Source organism: Pleurodeles waltl, chromosome 3_2 (genome assembly GCF_031143425.1).
Source record: "Pleurodeles waltl isolate 20211129_DDA chromosome 3_2, aPleWal1.hap1.20221129, whole genome shotgun sequence".
NCBI lineage: Eukaryota > Metazoa > Chordata > Amphibia > Caudata > Salamandridae > Pleurodeles > Pleurodeles waltl.
In genome coordinates, this window is record NC_090441.1 from 30,886,676 (window position 1) to 30,908,128 (window position 21,453).

At 43.7% G+C, this 21,453-nt stretch overlaps 1 protein-coding gene across 3 annotated transcripts in view; it reads left to right on the forward strand.

Moving 5' to 3' along the window:
- The first annotated feature begins 723 nt into the window (after window positions 1-723).
- The window catches only part of RABEP1 (rabaptin, RAB GTPase binding effector protein 1), a 749,444-nt gene continuing 728,714 nt past the window's right edge, over window positions 724-21,453 (forward strand). For all 3 annotated transcript variants that reach the window (XM_069226667.1, XM_069226669.1, XM_069226668.1), the window contains exon 1: window positions 724-988. In XM_069226667.1, the coding sequence (XP_069082768.1) occupies window positions 955-988 (34 nt within the window). In that variant the 5' untranslated portion in view covers window positions 724-954. The remainder of the gene's footprint in view (window positions 989-21,453) is intronic.

A 21,453-nucleotide genomic window follows, 5' to 3' on the forward strand; every position in this document is an offset into this window, starting at 1 on the left:
ACACCCCTCCTTGCGATAGATTATCAATTAAAGTGTCAAACTTAGACAGCTCACCCATAGGGCTGCAACTTGCCTGCATTGTTTGTGGCAGAACAAGTATTTTAATGCCCTGGCTGGTACACAAATCTGGAAAATTCCCTAAAGCCAGTATGTTTTCTCTTATCAGTACATTACATAGTTAAACCTGCAAATATAAGAAAGCATTTTCAAATGTGTTCTACAGCTGCCTTAATGATTCATGACTAACAGTTTAAACTAAACAAAGATACAAAATCCATGTTATAAAATTAAATCAAACCACTTTCTATAAAGTTTTGTTTAAGTACCATGTCCAGGCCGTTGCAGCAATGCTTTAAATGGACGAGTACTGAGTAGCTGCACTTTTTATTTCAAATTGGAGAGCAACTGCATTTCGCAGCCAGGGTGCGGCTTTTTTTGTGGGAGAGTACAGGTACTTCTCATGAGCAAACAGATACTCGGGGAAAGTCCAGAAATGGCGAGCTACTGTTTATTTAATTTATCTTCCCCGTTGAGATGCACTGGACTTCAAGAACAATGTTCCAATTAAAAGGTCTTTTCATAATAAGGCATGCCGCATGCGTACATTTCGTGCGGTGTTACAAAATAGAAACAGAGATTAGTCCGTTTTTGGTGTTAGTTGCCCGACAACAATTTACCGCAGGCGCACTTGACAGGCTGGCTGTCCAAAGCTGACACGCCCCCATTCCAATTCGCGCCTGCGTACTCGGCATTTCGCATGTCAGCAGGAGGTTGATGTGCGTCGCCCCCGACGCCCCCCTTCCTGGCTGCAGCGCCTGCGCACTTGTCAGTTCCCTCTGACAGGATGGGCAGGAGGAGGTTACTGTCCGTCTCCGGACGCCGCTGGTCCTGCGGGTCTTCCCTTACAGCTGCTGCCGACTGCAACTGAGCGCTCACCCCCTCCCCTTCAAAGCCATGACTGAGCCAGCGCCGACCCCTCAGGCTGACGGTAAGTAGAGTCCTTAACACCCCCAAGCCCCCTCCTTGGGTCTCTGGTGATGGGGCGGAGCGGCCTGCTGATCCTTCGGCTCAACTGACAGCTATATCGTGGTTAGGAGGCAGCTACAGGTGGCCTGCCCTTAGAGTACACATAGTGGCACCCTTGTCGCGGTGTGGTACCGGCTCTGGGTGCCTCTGGAATTGCTGGAAGAGAGAATGAAAGGACGGATGGAGAAGTGGTGTTTGCTGCCTCGGGGTTAGGCAGTCTGCGTCCAGTTAAGGAAGCAGTGGCACTTAACTGCTAATGTGAAGGATTAAAGAAAGAGTAATACTAGATTAACCCGACATATCGAATTTGTAAATTGAGGCATTAAAAGGTTCACATCTCTTGTGCTCAGATGGTGGACATGCAAGCTGGATTGAATAAATAGGTCGTTTCTGGTGTCTAGATTAGCAAGTGGGACACGTTAAGGGACAAATTGTGGGTCAAGAACGCAAGCATGTATGCTTGATAATAAATTAGCACTTATGGTATTCAAAATCTCTGCTGTTTTGTAGAGGCAAGGTGAATAAGTGAGAAAACCAAGGTCGTGGGCCCTGGAAGGGCTAGGTGCTCAACAATTATCTAGAAATTGGCTCACAGGTGGCTTTTTTGGGTGGGCGTAGAGGACCGATATGTTATGGGATACTGATGAGGGTTGGTTCGGGAGGTCTAGGAAGCAAAAAAAATCTCCACGAAACTTATAGAGGGTCTAGCTAATAGGTTGAACTTAAAGTGGGCGAATTCGTTTGTTCTAATATTCACTTTCTATTTGTATGTATGAAGTAGAGGTTTTACCCAAAAGGTGACTTTCCGTTTTAGATTAAATTATGGGTGAGATATTGGGAGATGATGATAGCTGGAAATTGGCCTCCTGTGGGGCGGGCTTTTATATCTGCAGATCGTGTAAGATTGACATATATACCCGGAATAAAAGTAGGCGATCGGTGAACTAACTTGAAATTAAAAGTTTCATTATCTGCCCGAGCATTTATGAAGTTCAAGCCTTAGTTTGCCCATGCATGTTAATGTACATATAAGTATTTGAATGTTGCTGACCCTTATTTTAGAACCTATAAATCAGGGGTGTCCTGTTGGAGTCATTCCATGTTTTCAGTTTTATCAAATAACACACATTTACATACCTTTTAAATACAGTGGATTAAATGGAACTGCTGTAGTCAGTTTGTTATAATGTGAACATGTGGCATACATTCAGCACCGTTGGACACCCCGATCTAATGGATACCAAAAATGCAGTCCACCCCTTATCTAAGGGGTATCAAAAAAGCAGTCCATAATTTTCCTGAGTCACTGTTCAATCCATACAAGTATATGAAACCATTGGGTATTTCCATGGCCCTTTATTTGTCCATACATGGTCACATTAGTAGTTCTGCACCAGATCCATAGACAGCTGTTTGTGAATACTAAAATAATGACAATAAACCGTCGCACAGCTCCAAGCTAAAAATAACACCACCAAACCAACACAAGTCCAATGCAGCATGACAATATATTTGTAGGAAACAAATGAACAGCAGCATCACAGCACTACTCAAACTACAACACAGAACAAAACAGTGCAATTCAATATATAGCTACAACAACACAATAACAGTACTGCAGTAGCAACAGAACACAGATGAACAACGCAATACAAAATGCTAACAATGATACCAAAGGCAAACAGCAAAACAGGATTGATCACAGTTAAACATCACAACCCTACAGCAACAGTACAACACTAACAGCAAACTACAATTCCACAACAAAACTCCTTAAAACACACTACTTAATGACAACACAGAACACAACAAAATACCAAACTCTGCAACACACATAATGCAATACACAAAGGATCATACACATACTGCAAAGGAAATCAACAACATTTGAACTAAAAAACTCAATAACAACAACCTCCAACACCAAATAATCCATCCACCTTCACTACCTGCTGAGTTCCAATCAAATGGACACACATTTTTCTGAAATCCATATACTCCAAAGTGTAAGCACTTCAACATGGAAGGTGTACATTGATGGGAGATGTTTCAGATATGAAATATACACTGTACGTTTTGGGTACATAGTGTATTCCTGTGGAACTTCCACAAGGTATGCTTTTGATACGGATCGAAGCTGCCTCCATTATATTCCTCAAACAAAAACTATTTACCTTTACTACATTACATATGAACTAAATGTTGTTTGGATTCTCTGAGAGAAAGGCTGCCTCATAACCAAACACAACCGCCTTGGCTGTGGAGAAAATAAAGCAACCCCATTTAAATGCAGGCACCTCTGTTTGATGAGAGTAGATAAAAAACATGAAACAAGGAGGGCAGTTCTTGAATTAGCCAGACAAACAAGTGTATTAAAAATGTATGTTTTGATTGAAAACCTATAAAGTACAGAAATTCACTAGTTAAAATTATTTAGGCTGGCAGCTGTAGTGCCTTTGTAGTGCATGGATCAACACAAGCCATACTGATCACCTATTCATGCTAAGTATGATCTTTAGCCATACCTGGTGCAATCTCGGTGGCGGGTCTGGCCATAGGCTAGGGCCTGTGCCCAACACCCCAAATCCTGCCCCACTTGGTTGTTCTTTCTTGTTGTCCTTATTAAGCTCAGGCCAAAGGGCATGATCTTTGACAATTTCCTGTATTCAGCTTTTTACTGTGCTAGCCACCTACCATTTTTTTTTCGTTTTGAGGTTGAGCCTAGACAGCACTTGTGCAGTCGTTAGCGACCTGTTGTGGATGTTTGTGATGTTCAACTCCTCCCAGTCATTGTGATTTGTGTATGCCCGTGTCCTTTGCTTGCTTGCTACTGGGTAATTTTACTCTGTCCCACCTTCTTTCGTTTTTGTCTCCTCCCAGGAGATCGGACTAACTATTATCTAAATACACGGCTCACCATTTTAAGATGTGTTCAGGGACTACTTTGACCTTTCATCTGGAGCACTGGAGAAGAGTGCTCATCTTTCTGAGTTCTTCTGTAAACAGGGTTGTAAATCTTATTTGGTCACATTTGCTGTGCATTTCAGGGCCCTCCTCCATGCTATCTTACTTGTTTGTTTACATCGCAGGTTTAATTATTGTTTTACTTCGGAAGCTGTTCACTTTTTAATGATGCCTCCGCTTTCATTTTTTTCCTTCCGGGTTGTTGCCTGCTCATGGCATCCGGCTCTCCCTGCGCCCTCTATCATTTAATTGGTGTATTACATGTAATTGTCCCTCCTTTGTGTGTCTCGTTCCCTCCCGTGGTGATTTCACTAATGGTTCCTTCTGGTCACCCTGCAGGAGAAGGCAGTGCCTTGCGGGTGAGGGCTGTTCAGGGGCCGGGCTTCACACTCCACCCTTTAGCGCTCAATTAAATGCCCAGCAGCTTGTTTACTTTAGGAGACGTGTTTGTGTTTTTGTTGGCCATTCTCTCTGTGATCACTAGCTAAGCCATTTGCCGTGACGTCACTTAATCTCCCTGTGCCATCTCCCCTCCCCACCGCATCCCTCCCACAACACTGCTTCCCCACTCCTAGCACCCCCTACAAGGACTCTGCTTGTTTTTTTCTTTTAATTTTAATATAAATTACTGCTTCATTTGAACTCCTGTACCTTAATCTCCATGTGTTGTTCCCCCACCCCTCCCATGACTCTGCTTGCCCGCCCCAGCACCTCTCTGAGGTCTCTGCTTATTTTTTTCTTTTAATTTAATATACATTACTGCTTCATTTGCAGTGCCGTCACTTAGGGCCAGATGTAGCAAAGGGTTTTAACCATTTTGTGTCTATGGGAAAATGTGTTCGTACCAATGGCCCTTAATCTCTAAAGCTCACTCTTTTAGGTTTGCTCCTCAGCTCGTGTATCAGCACGGTGCACGATTCGGTGCTTAGCTGACAGCATTATTCCTCCTCACTTGCTGAAAACCCTGACTTCAACAAATGGCTCTTCCCCACTCTTTCCTCTCCTTTTATTTGTTCCCCGTTAAAATTTATCCAAAAAAGAAACAAACACTTTGGGTACAAACGTTGTCTTTTTCTGACATTTTTCAAAGTGCAGCCTCTGGATGGAGACAACAATAAAAAGGTTCAAAATACGGGGAAAAAAATTAAGCAAGACGGAGTGGTCACAAAGAGGGCAGATTGGCGCTAATGTGTGTGGTTGTGAATGAAACCAATTTACAGTGTTTGTCAGTGAAGCAATACTTATGTTTTTTCGTCGTTCTTTGAACAACATTATTTTCCATAGCTGGCGAAGTGCACCATTCCTGGAGGTACTGCAGTAGCTGGTTGATGCGTTGAGTGGAAAACAATTAACATGATTGTTATCAGCCGTTTTCCTTATTTTAGTTTGTAAAGTGTGTACTGTGGCTCTGTGTTCAGGAATGTGGTCTTTTTAAACCATTCTGCTTACATTTTGTAAGAATATAAGCAATGGACATTGAAATGGACCCCCTCTGGGCCCTGTAGCCATGTCCTTACCTTTTCAGGCAAAAACTTTTATTGATTTCTGAATAATAAGTGTAAAAGCGTTAAGGTGGTAGCCATGTTGTTTCTACTTACATTTCACATGCTTTACTTAATCTTACACTCCCTATGAGTGTTTTGTGTTTTTCAGGATGTTGTTACTTTTTTTTTTCCAGCCAGCATATTACTCTTGTTTCCCCTCCATCAAAAAACTATTTCCAATTTTCTGGTTCTCCAGCGCTGCGAGGCAATAGTGTTATGCAAATATCACTCCACTACATACAAAAAAAACAAAAGTAAAAAACATTGTCATTTTCAACGCCAAAAGCTCTAACTTTCACAAATGCAAGACCGATTGCATTGCAAATGCTTGTTTAACTTGCTTGCACTATTACTTACAGGTATAAGTAACACCCTCAAGTGTCTGTGGTTTGTGAACAAGGCAACGTTATTTTACACTTTTCGCTTGAGAAAAAAGGTATTTTCCACTCATCTGTTTTTGAGTTTTTTTTTTAATTTATATAAAGGATGCAGAAATAGAACAGCCTTTCGATTTAACACAATTGAAACTCTTCATTACAACTACACACCAGGAAAGAAGAAAACAAAATCATGTCTCTGCGAGCATCTGTGGCATGGAATTCATGTAATTTGCCTATGATGATGACGCTCGACCAGTTCCCCTTTGTTTTTATTTAATTTCTGCATGTGCTTTTTGGCTCAGCTCCTCAACCAAATGGGGCCGGAAATTACATATACACGGATCATACTCGTATTGTCTTCGGGTTCTCCAAGAGCTGTGCAAATGCATCAAACCTGACAAAACGTATGTGCTGGTATGCCAGAGGATATAGGAAAAGTAATATGAAATTGAATCAAGTTAACATAGCATTGTTAATTTCATCTGGAAGTACCACCGTACCTCAGACGATAGCCTGGCCAGATGAGCTTCTGTCCTTTTCCTTCCCCAGTAGTGTGTAACTTGAACTTCGAATCTGTTGCTTGATACACAGGTTGACAAAACTGTAGGTGTTTTTTTCTAACTAAAATGCCCGCGTCACCTTTTGCTGTTTATTGATAATAAATGTCATGTTCCTGTTATCAGCACTTTGGTTCTATAAACCTAGATATCAAGTAGCCTCTCTAACCTTGTTAGTCACTGTCTTGACTTGCAAAGGTGTTCTTTCTTTCCCTGTAAAACTGCCTGCAGACTTTCGTTCAATCAACCGGAACCGTATCCAAAACACTTAAACCGTAAAAAAGGATTGAGGACTTTCTGAAGTGCTGGTTTATCCTTATTACTGCAGTCAGATTCACATGTGTACCCCATACGCTAAGCTTTTTCACCTCTATAGAACTGTGATTATGATCAATGTCCTGATTTCTTGACCTGCCACATGTTAGGAAAAAATAGAGGTGTGTGAAATCTGTATTACGCGAGCAATGTTTTTCATGTAGATACCAAGAAGTGGCTTATCCATAGTTTACGTACTCTGAGGACCCTCAAAGGGTTCGATACCTCATTCCTGAGAGGCACATCTTAACCGAAGGGAACTCCAGCCATCCCCCACATATAATAAATTGACCTTTATTATTCAGACAAGTGCCCAGAGGCAACTCTGTGTGCACTGTACTCGTAAACCAAATCATTCGTTCTATATCCTGTTAATGAATAATGTACATGTGAAGTGAAAAGCACTACCCACACCCACTCAGTCAAGCTTTTGAAATTGTATGCCTGAGAATATCCTTTGCACGTTAAATAATTCAGGAATGTTGGCCAGAATCTGGAAACTGCAGAAGGGGCTTGAACTGACTTAGTACCCCACAAGCAGATTTTACCCAATTAACCTTAGTTTGCCAATAAGGATAGTGGAGGTTTTGCATGGAATGCAGATTTAAAAGTGAGACTAACCGAGGCTAAAATTACATTGACAATAGAGCATATTGCAGTATGGCTTTAGGAGACCGTGCCTTCTGAAATGTGATTCAGGTCACTTGGTCGACTAATGTCTTTACACTAAATCATTTTAGGTTCTTTGTTCTGTCAGCTGTTGTGCTCATAAATTGCATTCTAACTCTAGTTGTATTTACAATACTTGCATTTCTTTGTTTTAGTGGGCAGTTACTATGGTTTGGAAGTTACATTTAGATATTGTTCACTGGCATTTTACATATTGGCAGTGTTTGTGATGCATGTATATTGATGCCTCTGCGGGTGTAGTGCATATGAAGTTATTATTTAATGTTTTCATGGTTTTATACTGTACATTTGAAAACTGTTCATTCCAGCATTTACACCCCACCCTTCTGTAGGGATCTACTCTTGTGTATTTTATATTCACCCACGTGTTTTCTTGCTCTCTATTCTGATACTGTACTACTTTTATTCTTATGTCTGAGTTTGACAGCACTACTGTCAGAAGTCTGTGGCTAACAATATATGTTAAGCGGACTTTGGGTCCGCTTCTTTAAGCAGTTTTCTTTCTTTAACCAACCTCTGTAGGTCACTAGCTGGAGACTTTGCCAATCACACCTCGGCTCAGTGCAGTGAAGTAAACTCTTACCTATATTGGTTATTTGAGTGTGTCCTTCCACTTCTAGCCCGTGCTCCCATTGACTTGCTTGGAAGACAACTTAACAACTATAGCCATCTCTGCCTGATCCTGCTGGCTTTTTTCCTTCTAAAGTGTGTCTTTTTAATTTGCTTATGCTCCATATTTTAGCACATGCAGCCAATACATGTTGGCTTTTCCAATCCTTGCTTGTTCTTAACTGTTGTGCTTATGCTATTTTCTCTTTTCTTCAGAATTTATTTTTGTTTACTTTCTGTCATTCATGCCACTGTATTGAATACTTCCATTGGTTTTGCTCTTACTTTTAACTGCACTTGAAGTACCTGGGTGAAGTCCTAATTTGATGCACATTTGTAGTCTGTTTCCTAATGTTTAGTCATGACTCTATTTATTATTTGCACAAACTGTTCATTTCAACAGTGACTTATATTTACTTCAGTAGACAGGCTTTTGACAAGTGTGTGCTTCTGGGTGTTATTGCATTGCCTATTATTAGTCTGTCAAGGAAAGCTTCCATCCCTGTTTGACTAGTCGGCAGCGGAGTCTGACCCATATGCTCGACTTGTTTACTATATACCTACATGACAACTTGATTTTGATGATGAGATTGGAGTTACAGTAATGGCCATTTTTAGATCACATGGTCTGAGAAAGGAGGTATTTGTGTAATGGTTGTCACATAAAGGACGATCGCTGTGAAGGGCACCAACTGGTTTTATTTCTTGATTTCGGCCGAGGCACTGATTGGGGAAAAAGATGTTTATGGGACTGTATAAGGACCTGGCAGGAGGCGCAGTTGTATGGGTTGAAGTGCACCTCTTCCACTCTGTAAAGTCGAAATTGAGGGTTTGATAACACACACTGAATCAGCTGAACGATTAAAGTCTAATCTTACTCTGTGGAGGCGCTTGGTTTCTTGGAGTGATGATGCTCGAGATATAAGACTGGGTGGAGGACTGAGGAGCATGCCCCCGACCTGTGGGATCTGCCCCCTGAAAATGAACAAGCAAGGGTATCGGAGAGGCTGACTTCTCACAAGTTTTGATAATGCGTAACTTCTGGCTTTGCAGGGATGTGGAATTCCTATCGCCTGACGCCCGGGACATAATGTTTGGGGGCAAGGGCAACAAGTTTTTATGTTTGTTTTGTCCTTTGGACAAGTAGGCCCAACCCCCTGCAGCACAAACCCTTAGTCTGCCAGTTTGCAGAGAAGGGAATTGTCTGCAGTTGAGGTAATGTGTGTCTAAAAGTTAATGCTGTTCGAACTTATATTTATGGTTCATTAATTAAAAGCCTTCATTATTAGGTAGAGCATTGTAAATAAACTTTTTAAAGTCACACAGTACTACTGACAGTGGTTGTTTGAAAAGTTTAATAATATGAGGCTAACTATAATGCTCTCAGAATGCTCTCTAATTAGATGCAAATGTTTGCAGCAACTTGTAAGCAAGAATGATGATTCTTTGCTTTCAAAATTAAATGTTCAGAAAAAATGCAAGTAGGAAAAAAAACGTTTAGCTATTTTTAGGTGCTATTTCTTTGAAGCGTCATTTAGTAAAACGTGTTGATGCATGCTAGTATTTCCCAAAAATATTCCTAATGGAACGTCATTGCAACTATTTTCAACATGATTATAAGAAGCATAAAAATAAACAAGCACTGGCAAAGCCAACCAATCAACTTTTTTGTGTGAGTCTTTTGGTTATGTCAATGCGTGTCTTGTTTTGACATGGCTTGTGTAACACTTTTATTGTTGTGGAAGCTACCAGCCCCTTACATTTGTAACAAACACTGGCAAAAAGGAAAAAACATGTTTTTGGTCTCAAAAAGTACACATTGCCACTAGTGGTGTAACAAAAGCCCTGCAGCCACCATCCCGGGGGCTCCCTTCAGCACAGCACCTGCCCTGAGTGCGTATAGAGGGAGGGGCCCTCCATCTTCTATGCAGGAAGGGCCCCCCTCCATTTTCGTTACATCACTGTTTGCCACAGTGGTTCCTGTCTGAACAAAACTACTGTGTGTGCCAATGTGCTCAGCGAATAATGCAATCACTCGCAGTAAATCCAGCCAATAAATAGAGAAATAGAAGTTTAATAAAAACAAAGGCCCAAATTTAAGGATGGCCTTGTGCTATCTAATGCCACATTAGCGTTGTTTTTCTGACGCTAATGTGGCATTAGATTGCCAAAAACGCCGCACCATATCTAGAAAGTGGCGCAATGCATGCATTGCGCCACTTTGCGACCCTTTACGCCACATAATGCATGCGCCATGCATAATGTATGCAAAGGGAGCATTCCGGCACAAGGGGGCCCGCAAAAATGGTGCAATGAAATTTCCAAGATTTAATTGCGCCATTTTTGGTATCATTTTTAACATTTGCTAAAAGCAGGTGTTAAAAGAATGCACCCATTGGAATCAATGGGCCTCCTTGCACTTTGCTCCACTAGCGTCAAAATGTTTGAAGCTAGTGGAGCAAAGCACCACAAAAAGTTTGTCGCTATTGTACCTAATACTGCCATGGCATTAGGGGGTGCTCAAAAAAAGTGACGCTTCACGATGTGAAGCGCCACTTTTCTTGAATCTGGGCCAGAATGTCTTTGTTAACGTCAGACCCAATTAGGGACCTAGTTTTTAAAGAAAGCCACTAAAGTACACCCATGGTATATGTATTTGAATTAGTGACTTTCATGAATTCACAAGAACTTACAGACAGTAGACTAGGAAATCATACTCCTAGAAAATATTTGTGAACTGTATTATAGCACGAATAAATATGCATGTGTAGATTTGTTCATGTGAAAATCTACTGAGCGTTTACAAGTTCACTTTCCCTCCAACCTCCTTCCTTTTTTTTTTTTTTTTTTTTTTTTTTTTTTTCTTCCCCAACCCAGGAAGAACTTCTACTTCTGCCCTTTCTCACTATGGGAAAAGATTAGAGAAGAGCTGGTGAAAATCCTAAAAACATGCAAGTTAGTAGGTTTGCAGATTCAAAGGCATTCCAGCCCTGAAACTATTGCTCACTGCTTCCTCCAGCCCCAGTATGTAGATCTGTGGAAATGTGGCAAAATAAGGAAATTGCTATAGTAGGGAATGAAATTGCAAGCATGTAAGCCCTACTATAGTAGTAGCTCTGACATGATTAGAGAGGCTATTGTCAGAGCTCTTACATAATGAGATTGCTGCCATAATTTGTCGCCGCACTACATGGCACCAAAGGGACAAGTAGATTGTTTTACAGGACTAGTAGATTGAAAAAATAACCTGTCCCATGACAAGTAGATATTTTATTAAATTCCACATCCCTGAACTTTGTCTTTATTTTTCAGCCTTATTGTGGTGTTTCCTAAATATTGCCTTTTATTTATTGTTTACTATCTTATGCTCAATAAAAATGTTTTTTTTGTTTTAGGTTTTATAATGTGACTTTTAATCAGTGAATTCTATGTAGTAGAATTTACATCTTCTACCCCGCACCTCTGCCTATACCAGAATCTCTACACAAATAATAAGACCGAAGTTATTATCCACCAGATGGTGATAGTAATTGTATCATGAGTGTGCAATTTTTATTTTATTAGTGATCAAGGTTACATCAAGCATGGTCCGCAGGACAGTGCTTAATAAAGAAATGCAGGAAGTGGGGTGTTGGATGAATAGCAAGATAATTAGAGGTGCTAGGATGCAACGAAGAAAGAAAAAGGTAGCTCAAGAGAAATATATATTTTTTTTCTCTCTCCCTGCCACGTAATGACAGTCGCCACTAGGTAGCTAGGTCTGCTAAAGGAGCGTTTTTTGGGTTTCCTAACAACTTTGGCCCTGTTTGACGAATCTTCACAAAACTTTCCAACCAAACGGTCATCCACATCAGCTCTTTTCTGGAATGTTTTGGGATGATCCATCAAGAGGGGGGCCAAGAAAAAAGGGGGGGGGTCTCAAGACGCAAAATCCCCATGCATTTTACCATAGACTTCTTTAAGACAGGCTACAGCAAAAATTACACCCAATTCGGCACGAAGTTAGATCTTGGTCTGCAGATTGTGCCCCGGGCCTCCCTGATCTGTCTTCTGTTCTGTGGCTTGTTCCCAGCCATGTACAAGTGACGTATTGTCTTTCTGGCCTGACCAGAAGCTCTAAGGGAGGAGTCTGAAGGCCATCTGTTGAAGAGCGGACACAAACATTTAGGCAGGTTTGTACTTGAACAGAAGTGTGTTCTCTCCTTCCTCTTCTCCTTTCTGATTTTCTGCAGTCTAGGTGTGGGGGAATCTACCACTGCGTTACTCAAAGGTGCTTCTTGCAACCAAGAGACAGAGACTGAGGGCTATATTGCATAGGTACTGATCGAAGTTGGGCAAGTCTTGTCCTAAAATCATTTCTTCAGGTATAGCTGGAACCAGCCCTACTTTCCTTAATTGGGGGTCTCCTTCTACCTCTAACAACATGTCTGCTACAGGATACGTTTTGATGTCCCATTGTATACACGCTACTTGCTGAAACTCCCCTGGCTTAATCTGTTGTGGGGAAATAAGGTCAGTACTGACGATTGTACAGTAACACCCTGTGTCTAATAGAACGTTAATAGATTTTCCATTTATATGTTTCGTTGTCCTACACCTCTTTGCTTTTTCCCTGGTACACAATACTCCGTGTCGACTGTACCCTATTTCCATGGGCTCTTCGTTTGCTTTCCGAGGACAGTGGTGAGCTATATGGCCCCACTCACTACAGTGGAAGCACTAGGGTCCCTGGGTTCCACCACCCCCTGTCATAGGTGTTTCTGCTAGATATCTGGGTTGGCCTAACCGTTTGGCATCTACAGTTGGGCCACCTCCACTTCCTTGGCCTTTTGGGCTCCCACTAGTAGAACAAGGAGGTTGCGACCTAAACTCGGCGGACCGGTGGAACATGCAAGTTAAATCAATTGCGGATGCCACCTTTAAATTGGGATGCTGTTTTATCCAGGCTCTAGTATGGGTGGGCAGGGCCTAAAGGTATTGCTGAAGATTTACCCTTTCTGTCACCTCCTCCATTGTGGAAGTATTGGGCTGTAGCCACCTGTTACCTAGATCCCTAATTCTGTAGTATAATGCCCTTGGATTGTTCCCTGCTACCCACTTTTCTTTCCAGAACTTTTCCCTGTAGTATTCAGTATCACAGCTCATGCGTTCCAAAATGGCTTGTTTAGTGTCCGGGTAGGCAGTAGTACCATCAGGATTTGCAGTCCGATATGCCGCCTGTAGCTCTCCAGATAGTAAGGGAGCTATGTTCTGTCCCGAGCGCCCTTGTAGTCAAGCAGTCGCAGTTGCCACCTGTAAGGAAATGCCTCCTTGGCATGGTTGCCCCCTGACTTTTTGCCTTTGCTGATGCTATGTTTACAATTGAAAGTGTGCTGAGGCCTGCTAACCAGGCCCCAGCACCAGTGTTATTTCCCTAACCTGTACTTTTGTATCCACAATTGGCAGACCCTGGCATCCAGATAAGTCCCTTGTAACTGGTACTTCTAGTACCAAGGGCCCTGATGCCAAGGAAGGTCTCTAAGGGCTGCAGCATGTCTTACGCCACCCTGGAGACCTCTCACTCAGCACAGACACACTGCTTACCAGCTTGTGTGTGCTAGTGAGGACAAAACGAGTAAGTCGACATGGCACTCCCCTCAGGGTGCCATGCCAGCCTCTCACTGCCTATGCAGTATAGGTAAGACACCCCTCTAGCAGGCCTTACAGCCCTAAGGCAGGGTGCACTATACCATAGGTGAGGGTACCAGTGCATGAGCATGGTACCCCTACAGTGTCTAAACAAAACCTTAGACATTGTAAGTGCAGGGTAGCCATAAGAGTATATGGTCTGGGAGTCTGTCAAACACGAACTCCACAGCACCATAATGGCTACACTGAAAACTGGGAAGTTTGGTATCAAACTTCTCAGCACAATAAATGCACACTGATGCCAGTGTACATTTTATTGTAAAATACACCACAGAGGGCACCTTAGAGGTGCCCCCTGAAACTTAACCGACTATCTGTGTAGGCTGACTAGTTTTAGCAGCCTGCCACGAACCGAGACATGTTGCTGGCCCCATGGGGAGAGTGCCTTTGTCACTCTGAGGCCAGTAACAAAGCCTGCACTGGGTGGAGATGCTAACACCTCCCCCAGGCAGGAATTGTCACACCTGGCGGTGAGCCTCAAAGGCTCACCTCCTTTGTGCCAACCCAGCAGGACACTCCAGCTAGTGGAGTTGCCCGCCCCCTCCGGCCAGGCCCCACTTTTGGCGGCAAGGCCGGAGAAAATAATGAGAAAAACAAGGAGGAGTCACTGGCCAGTCAGGACAGCCCCTAAGGTGTCCTGAGCTGAGGTGACTCTGACTTTTAGAAATCCTCCATCTTGCAGATGGAGGATTCCCCCAATAGGGCTAGGATTGTGACCCCCTCCCCTTGGGAGGAGGCACAAAGAGGGTGTACCCACCCTCAGGGCTAGTAGCCATTGGCTACTAACCCCCCAGACCTAAACACGCCCTTAAATTTAGTATTTAAGGGCTACCCTGAACCCTAGAAAATTAGATTCCTGCAACTACAAGAAGAAGGACTGCCCAGCTGAAGACCCCTGCAGCGGAAGACCAGAAGACGACAACTGCCTTGGCCCCAGAAACTCACCGGCCTGTCTCCTGCCTTCCAAAGATCCTGCTCCAGCGACGCCTTCCAAAGGGACCAGCGACCTCGACATCCTCTGAGGACTGCCCCTGCTTCGAAAAGACAAGAAACTCCCGAGGACAGCGGACCTGCTCCAAGAAAAGCTGCAACTTTGTTTCCAGCAACTTTAAAGAACCCTGCAAGCTCCCCGCAAGAAGCGTGAGACTTGCAACACTGCACCCGGCGACCCCGACTCGGCTGGTGGAGATCCGACACCTCAGGCGGGACCCCAGGACTACTCTGATACTGTGAGTACCAAAACCTGTCCCCCCTGAGCCCCCACAGCGCCGCCTGCAGAGGGAATCCCGAGGCTTCCCCTGACCGCGACTCTTTGAACCTAAAGTCCCGACGCCTGGGAGAGACCCTGCACCCGCAGCCCCCAGGACCTGAAGGACCGGACTTTCACTGGAGGAGTGACCCCCAGGAGTCCCTCTCCCTTGACCAAGTGGAGGTTTCCCCGAGGAACCCCCCCCTTGCCTGCCTGCAGCGCTGAAGAGATCCCTAGATCTCCCATTGACTTCCATTACAAACCCGACGCTTGTTTCTACACTGCACCCGGCCGCCCCCGCGCTGCTGAGGGTGAAATTTCTGTGTGGGCTTGTGTCCCCTCCGGTGCCCTACAAAACCCCCCTGGTCTGCCCTCCGAAGACGCGGGTACTTACCTGCAAGCAGACCGGAACCGGGGCACCCCCTTCTCTCCATTCTAGCCTATGTGTTTTGGGCACCGCTTTGAACTCTGCACCTGACCGGCCCTGAGCTGCTGGTGTGGTGACTTTGGGGTTGCTCTGAACCCCCAACGGTGGGCTACCTTGGACCAAGAACTAAGCCCTGTAAGTGTCTTACTTACCTGGTTAACCTAACAAATACTTACCTCCCCTAGGAACTGTGAAAATTGCACTGTGTCCATTTTTAAAACAGCTATTTGTGAATAACTTGAAAAGTATACATGCAATTTTGATGATTTGAAGTTCCTAAAGTACTTACCTGCAATACCTTTCGAATGAGATATTACATGTAGAATTTGAACCTGTGGTTCTTAAAATAAACTAAGAAAAGATATTTTTCTATACAAAACCTATTGGCTGGATTTGTCTCTGAGTGTGTGTACCTCATTTATTGTCTATGTGTATGTACAACAAATGCTTAACACTACTCCTTGGATAAGCCTACTGCTCGACCACACTACCACAAAATAGAGCATTAGTATTATCTATTTTTACCACTATTTTACCTCTAAGGGGAACCCTTGGACTCTGTGCATGCTATTCCTTACTTTGAAATAGCACATACAGAGCCAACTTCCTACACCACCCGTTCAAAGTTAACAAAAAAAATAATCTGGGACGTCCTCATCCTGAAATTTCTGTAGCACAAATCCAGGGACATTGGTGTGCACTCTTGCGCTAGAAATAGCGGTATGTTACACTTTCTGATTCGTAGTCTGCAAGGGCGCCTGCTCCTTTGCTGCGGTCTGGAATGCCTCTCTGTTCTTTTGGGCCTACTGAGCCTGTTTCTCTATTACCAACTGGAGATGTCTCTGCCCCTCTGCTAGCTGTGTTATCATCGCCTCTGTAGTAAGAGGTTGTGTCATTGTGACACATGGGAAATCCCACTTCTGACACCACTGTAGTAATGTACAGCTTCTGCTTGGTTAGGTATCTAGTTCTCAGAAGTTAAATATAGAGGCACAGAGACTTGAACTGTTTATGGGTGGGGTGTACTTTGTTTTTTTTATTTCAAGTTATTGATGTTGGATATAGGGAATGGGAAAAAAGATTAACAGTAAGGTAAAGCAGGTTTTCTTCTCTTTTAGTCTTCCTCAAGGTTAACTTGAAATTTGTTTTTCTTCCTTAACTGTGTAATCCTGTCCCCTCCTTCAAGCCCCGGTTCGGTAGTGTGGTGGCCCTCAAAAAAACAACAAGGCAAGACATCAGTTTCACACCCTAGTGGGTCTGGTTTAGTGCCAGTCACCTTTTGTGCTCAGTAGTACAATGTTTCCTGACACTTGTAATGGGTGGGTTAATCACTTGTGTCTGTCCACAACTTTGCCCACCATCTCCCAACCACCCCCCTGGTTTTCTCTGTTACCTGCCTTGGACCACTATCCTCCTGGGCCATGGCCTAGGGTCCCACAGCATCCTCCTCCATACCGGGACCACTGTGGTTAAAAGCACCAACATGGTCCTCTTTCTCTGCGTCTGTCTTCTTCTCCAGGGACTAGTCTGACGTCACTTATGCACCATTGTTTCTGCCTGCTTCCTCACGTCGTTCTGCTCCACACTCAACTCCTCTTGCTGACTCCTCATAATTCCCAGCCTGCTTTTTGAGAGTGGTGGCGTCCCATGCGTGACTTCACCGTAACTGACTGGTGTGCTGGCTACGTCATCATAATGGGTGAATGGCTATCTTGGAAGTCTTGAGTTCCGTGCTGGTGTGACCATAGGAAGATTGTTAAAAATCTAGTGGACACAGTCCAATAATACACTCGATCATTAGTTTGCCCGAGTCTGTGCGGTCTCTGCCAACTGAGCTCAAAATGGTAATGGTAATGACAAGATTGTTACTCGGGAAAGCTTCACTTAACCCTTTACAGCCTTCCGATTTCCTTCTAATCTCACTGGCACCCTGTATTTATAAGCTCATTGTGAGAGTTGTTAATCCTCAATGCCAAAGCTTTATGGAAAGTTGTCTTTTATCAGATCATAGAATGACTAGATTTCATCCCAGTCTTTTTCCTAAGCTGGTGGTAGTAGTAGTGTTTGTTTTGGGTCAAATTAATATTGTGGTTGTAACATGATGTATTGGGTCCTGATTTTATTAGATCTTTAAGCAGCTATCTTTAGACTCCATCAATCACCTAAGTTTGTTCCGTGTGTATTTACTCTGTCTTGGGTCCTGGAATGTAGCTGGCCTGAAGGAGAAGTCCTTGCATCCAGATCTTAAAGAATTCTTTGAAGAAGGTGGCATTTTTTTTGCAGGAAACAGGTGGCTAAATCCATGGGTACCCCAATGATATAAAACCATAGGTCTTTAGGCAATTGAAAAGTAAGGTGGATGGCACGCAGGAGGTCTTTCCCTGCTATAACATTGTTGATATCACATATCCTCCTTCTGCCATCTCAGTGCTTCAGATAATAATTATGTCCATTGTCCCTAAACTCCTAATAGAACGCTCTACAGACATCCAGCAGCCCACATCATCAACATGTAATTGCAGGGGGCGTCAAAGCCTTTGTGGTAGAAAAATGAAACTGAATGATCAAGACGTTCTTGAGGCCGGGGGTGCTCAGAGTTCTAATTCTCTGCCATCCCTTTCCTCTGAAAAAAATAATGAAAACAAATCATGAGGAGTGGTACTCGTATATTTCTGTGCCAGAACTGGCATAACCTTGACTTGCGTAAATAGCACACAGGAACAGAACACTGTCATTTTGCCGTGGCCTATTGTGAACACTCATCAACTGTATATTAAATCCCTTACCTGGCTTGACTGAGTGCCATGAAGAAAGACTCAGTTGAAGAGTTAAAATGATCACAACCCTCTGATCTTGCTAAGAGAAGAAGTAATATTTGAAGAACACAATTTTCAGGCTTGCATGGGAAGCCCCCCCAGAAATAATAATAAATACATTAGCTGAATGGGCAAATTCAACATGAACCTTACTTTTTTTAAATTTTTTAGTTTTAAGACATTTTTTATTGGCATTTTTAAAACGGCTAATACAGTCTTGTCTCAGCTTAACGACAAGAATGACGTTAGATACTTTATATCAAGTAAACTAGCAGAGTCCACTAGATGACAGTGTAGGGTTACCAAGCATAGTTGGGAACCTAAAGTAACTAAAGACAGCAGTGAATAACCAATTCCAATTTTTATAACATTTGATGCATGGCTTACCCGGGTGGAGCCAAAACGAGACCTAGCAAATAATTAGCTGCAAGCAAGTGGGTCCGCCATGTTGCCACAGTATTATTGCAGGCTAGACTTGCCGAACAATGGATCAGCCCCTCTGTAATATAGAGTGGAGTATATGTCAGTTTTATATTCTCCTTGCCGTCTAGGAGTGCTCCAATCCCTGACACATGGGCTTCTCACAGTGCCTGCAGCCGCTGTGGACAAAGTAGTTAACCCATTTCCCCCCACCACCTCCCCCCTCCAACAAGCTTTAACCTGCTCTCTGCTCCTCATAGGTCTGCTTTAGTATACATAGCCCCGTGTAGGAAGGGAGGGGGTCCCCAACAATCTAGCTCCGCCCTCCAGTATTGTGAATAGGCATAAAAATGCTATGTTGTGATAAGGTTTGCGAGTTGTGTAAACCAGGGAATCGCAGTTCAGCTAGTCCCATTGACATCTGCAGCTTCCTGCATATCATTTGAACAAAGTTGTCGAAGTTGCTCCAGCAACGCTCCCCATTCTGTTGATATTGGACGTTTGTGTAGTCCCCTATATTCCTCTCTACGTATGGCTACACCTTCCTCCTCCCCCCCAATGGAGCAAGTCAGTTTTCCATGTTAGATCTGATGGTGAAATCGGGGACTTCCAGCGGATTATTAGTCGCTTGGCTAGTATAAGTACTAGGTCTACAAATCTAGGAGCTACTACAGCTTTCATGTGTCTGGGGTTAAAGATCTAACATGCAGTGATCTGCTGAGTCCCAATAGGAGGATCCAGTGATCTTGCGGAGTGTGTTACAGATTCCTGTCCAATATTGTCTTGGGGATGGACAGGCCCACAGCATATGGAGTATGTTGGCCTCCTCAGCATGGCAACGGGCACATGTTGATTTTGCGGTTGGGAAAAGAAAGTGTACTCTATGAGGAATCAAGTAGGCCCTGTGGAATACTGCAAATTAGATCTATTTGAACCGTGCATTGCGTGGTATATGTGATGCATGGTCCAACAGGAATTTCCACTCGTTATTTGTGCCAAGTCTGTTTCCCATTTGTCCCGGAGAGGTGTCAAAGATACACAATAATGGGAGCTCTGCGCTCTATACAACCATTTAACCAGATGCCTCTCTGACCCCATATCATAGAGTGCCTGTACTAGAGCATGTGTCTGGGGCTCCTCGCCAGTTGGAGTCCACTGCCAGCGTATGAAATGCAATCAATTGGCATCCGTTAGAAACTGAGTACCAGGGCGCTGAATGTGGGCTATAAACTCTCTGTGGGACTCCGCAAATAAATCCCCCAGGGTGGAAAAACTGTTCTCCTCCCAATGCCTCAGCTGTGCAGTGGAAAGAATTCCAGATAAGGTGGGAAAAACGCTTAAGGGGATAATGGGCGCATATGGCACCACAGTCTTGGTTTGTCTAAGCGCCTTGCACCAATACCATAGCGCATTCTGCAACAGTAGAGGCAATCACCAATTGTGAACAGGGATTCCGGGCAGAACCAGCAATTGTAAATCGCCATTGTCCAATTGTGCCGGTGTGTAGTTTATCTCCTGCAGGTGAATGCCAGCTAGCCAGTGTGCCAGCCATTGCAACTGCGCTGCTATGGAGTATGTTTGGAAATTGGGGGTGCCCCCCCTCGTCTGTTGTTAGTTCCAGTGTTTGAAGACCAATATAGCGGCGTCCAGTGGCCCATATTAGTTCTGTCAGTAAGGTGTTTAGTGTTTCAAAGGTCGATTATGGTATGCAAACTGGGAGGTTCATAAAGAAGTACAGTAACCTGGGGAGCATCACCATCTTGGCCAGTGCCAAGCGCCTAGCTCCTGAGAGGGGCAACGAGGTCCAGAATTTGATCTGTGCTCGTAAAGATGTTATCACTTTATTCAAATTACCGTCTAGCAGGTCAGTAGGGGAGCAATATATGTGTATACCCAGATATCTAAATGTCTGTTGAGCCACTAGGATCTCGAGTGTGCCCAAGGGGATTGTGCCAGTGGAGAGCAACTCCTCTCGGAATGAAAACGTTAGGGATTTTGAATGGTTTACTTTCAGGCCCGATATTGCACCAAATTGTTTCAGGGTGTCACCGTCTCGATCAAGCTCCGTATTCATGTTGCAGACTTATAGAAATATGTCATTCGCATTGAGGAATACTGTATGTATCTGACCCCCCGTCAGGTATTCCCCAGTCACCTCCTTCCTGTCTAAACTTTTGAGAGAGCGGTTCCATTGCCAGTACGAACAATAATGGGGATAGTGGGCAGCCCAGCCGCGTTCCCCGGAATATATGGTATGATGGAGAGGTATGTTTGCCCGTCTTCGCTCTGTCCGTGGGTAGTATTATAATTATTTAACCCATCTAATTTATTCCTCCGGTATATTGAATTTCCTGAGTACCATATATAGGTATTACCATTCTAAGGAGTTGAACGCCTGCTGCAAATCCAAGGAGTAGCGTTCCGCCTTAGGAAATACAGGAAGTGCCAATTCCATCACCTGATACCAGCAACAGATGTTTCGGGAAGTGCTACCTACAGGGGATGAAGCCACATTGATCAGTTGAGGGAGGAGTGACAATAGTCTCTGGGCAAGCACCCTACTGACTATTTTGTAATCCATGGGTAATATCAACAGTGGTCTATAAGAGGAAAGCTTGGTTGGTGTTTGTCCTGGCTTCAATAAAGAGGTGACCAGGGCCTGACTCGATGATGCTGGGAGCATCCAGAGTTCAAACACGGTTTCATACATTTTCAGCAATTTTGGAATTAATGGAAAAACGCCATCCTGGAGCTCAATTCGTTATCTG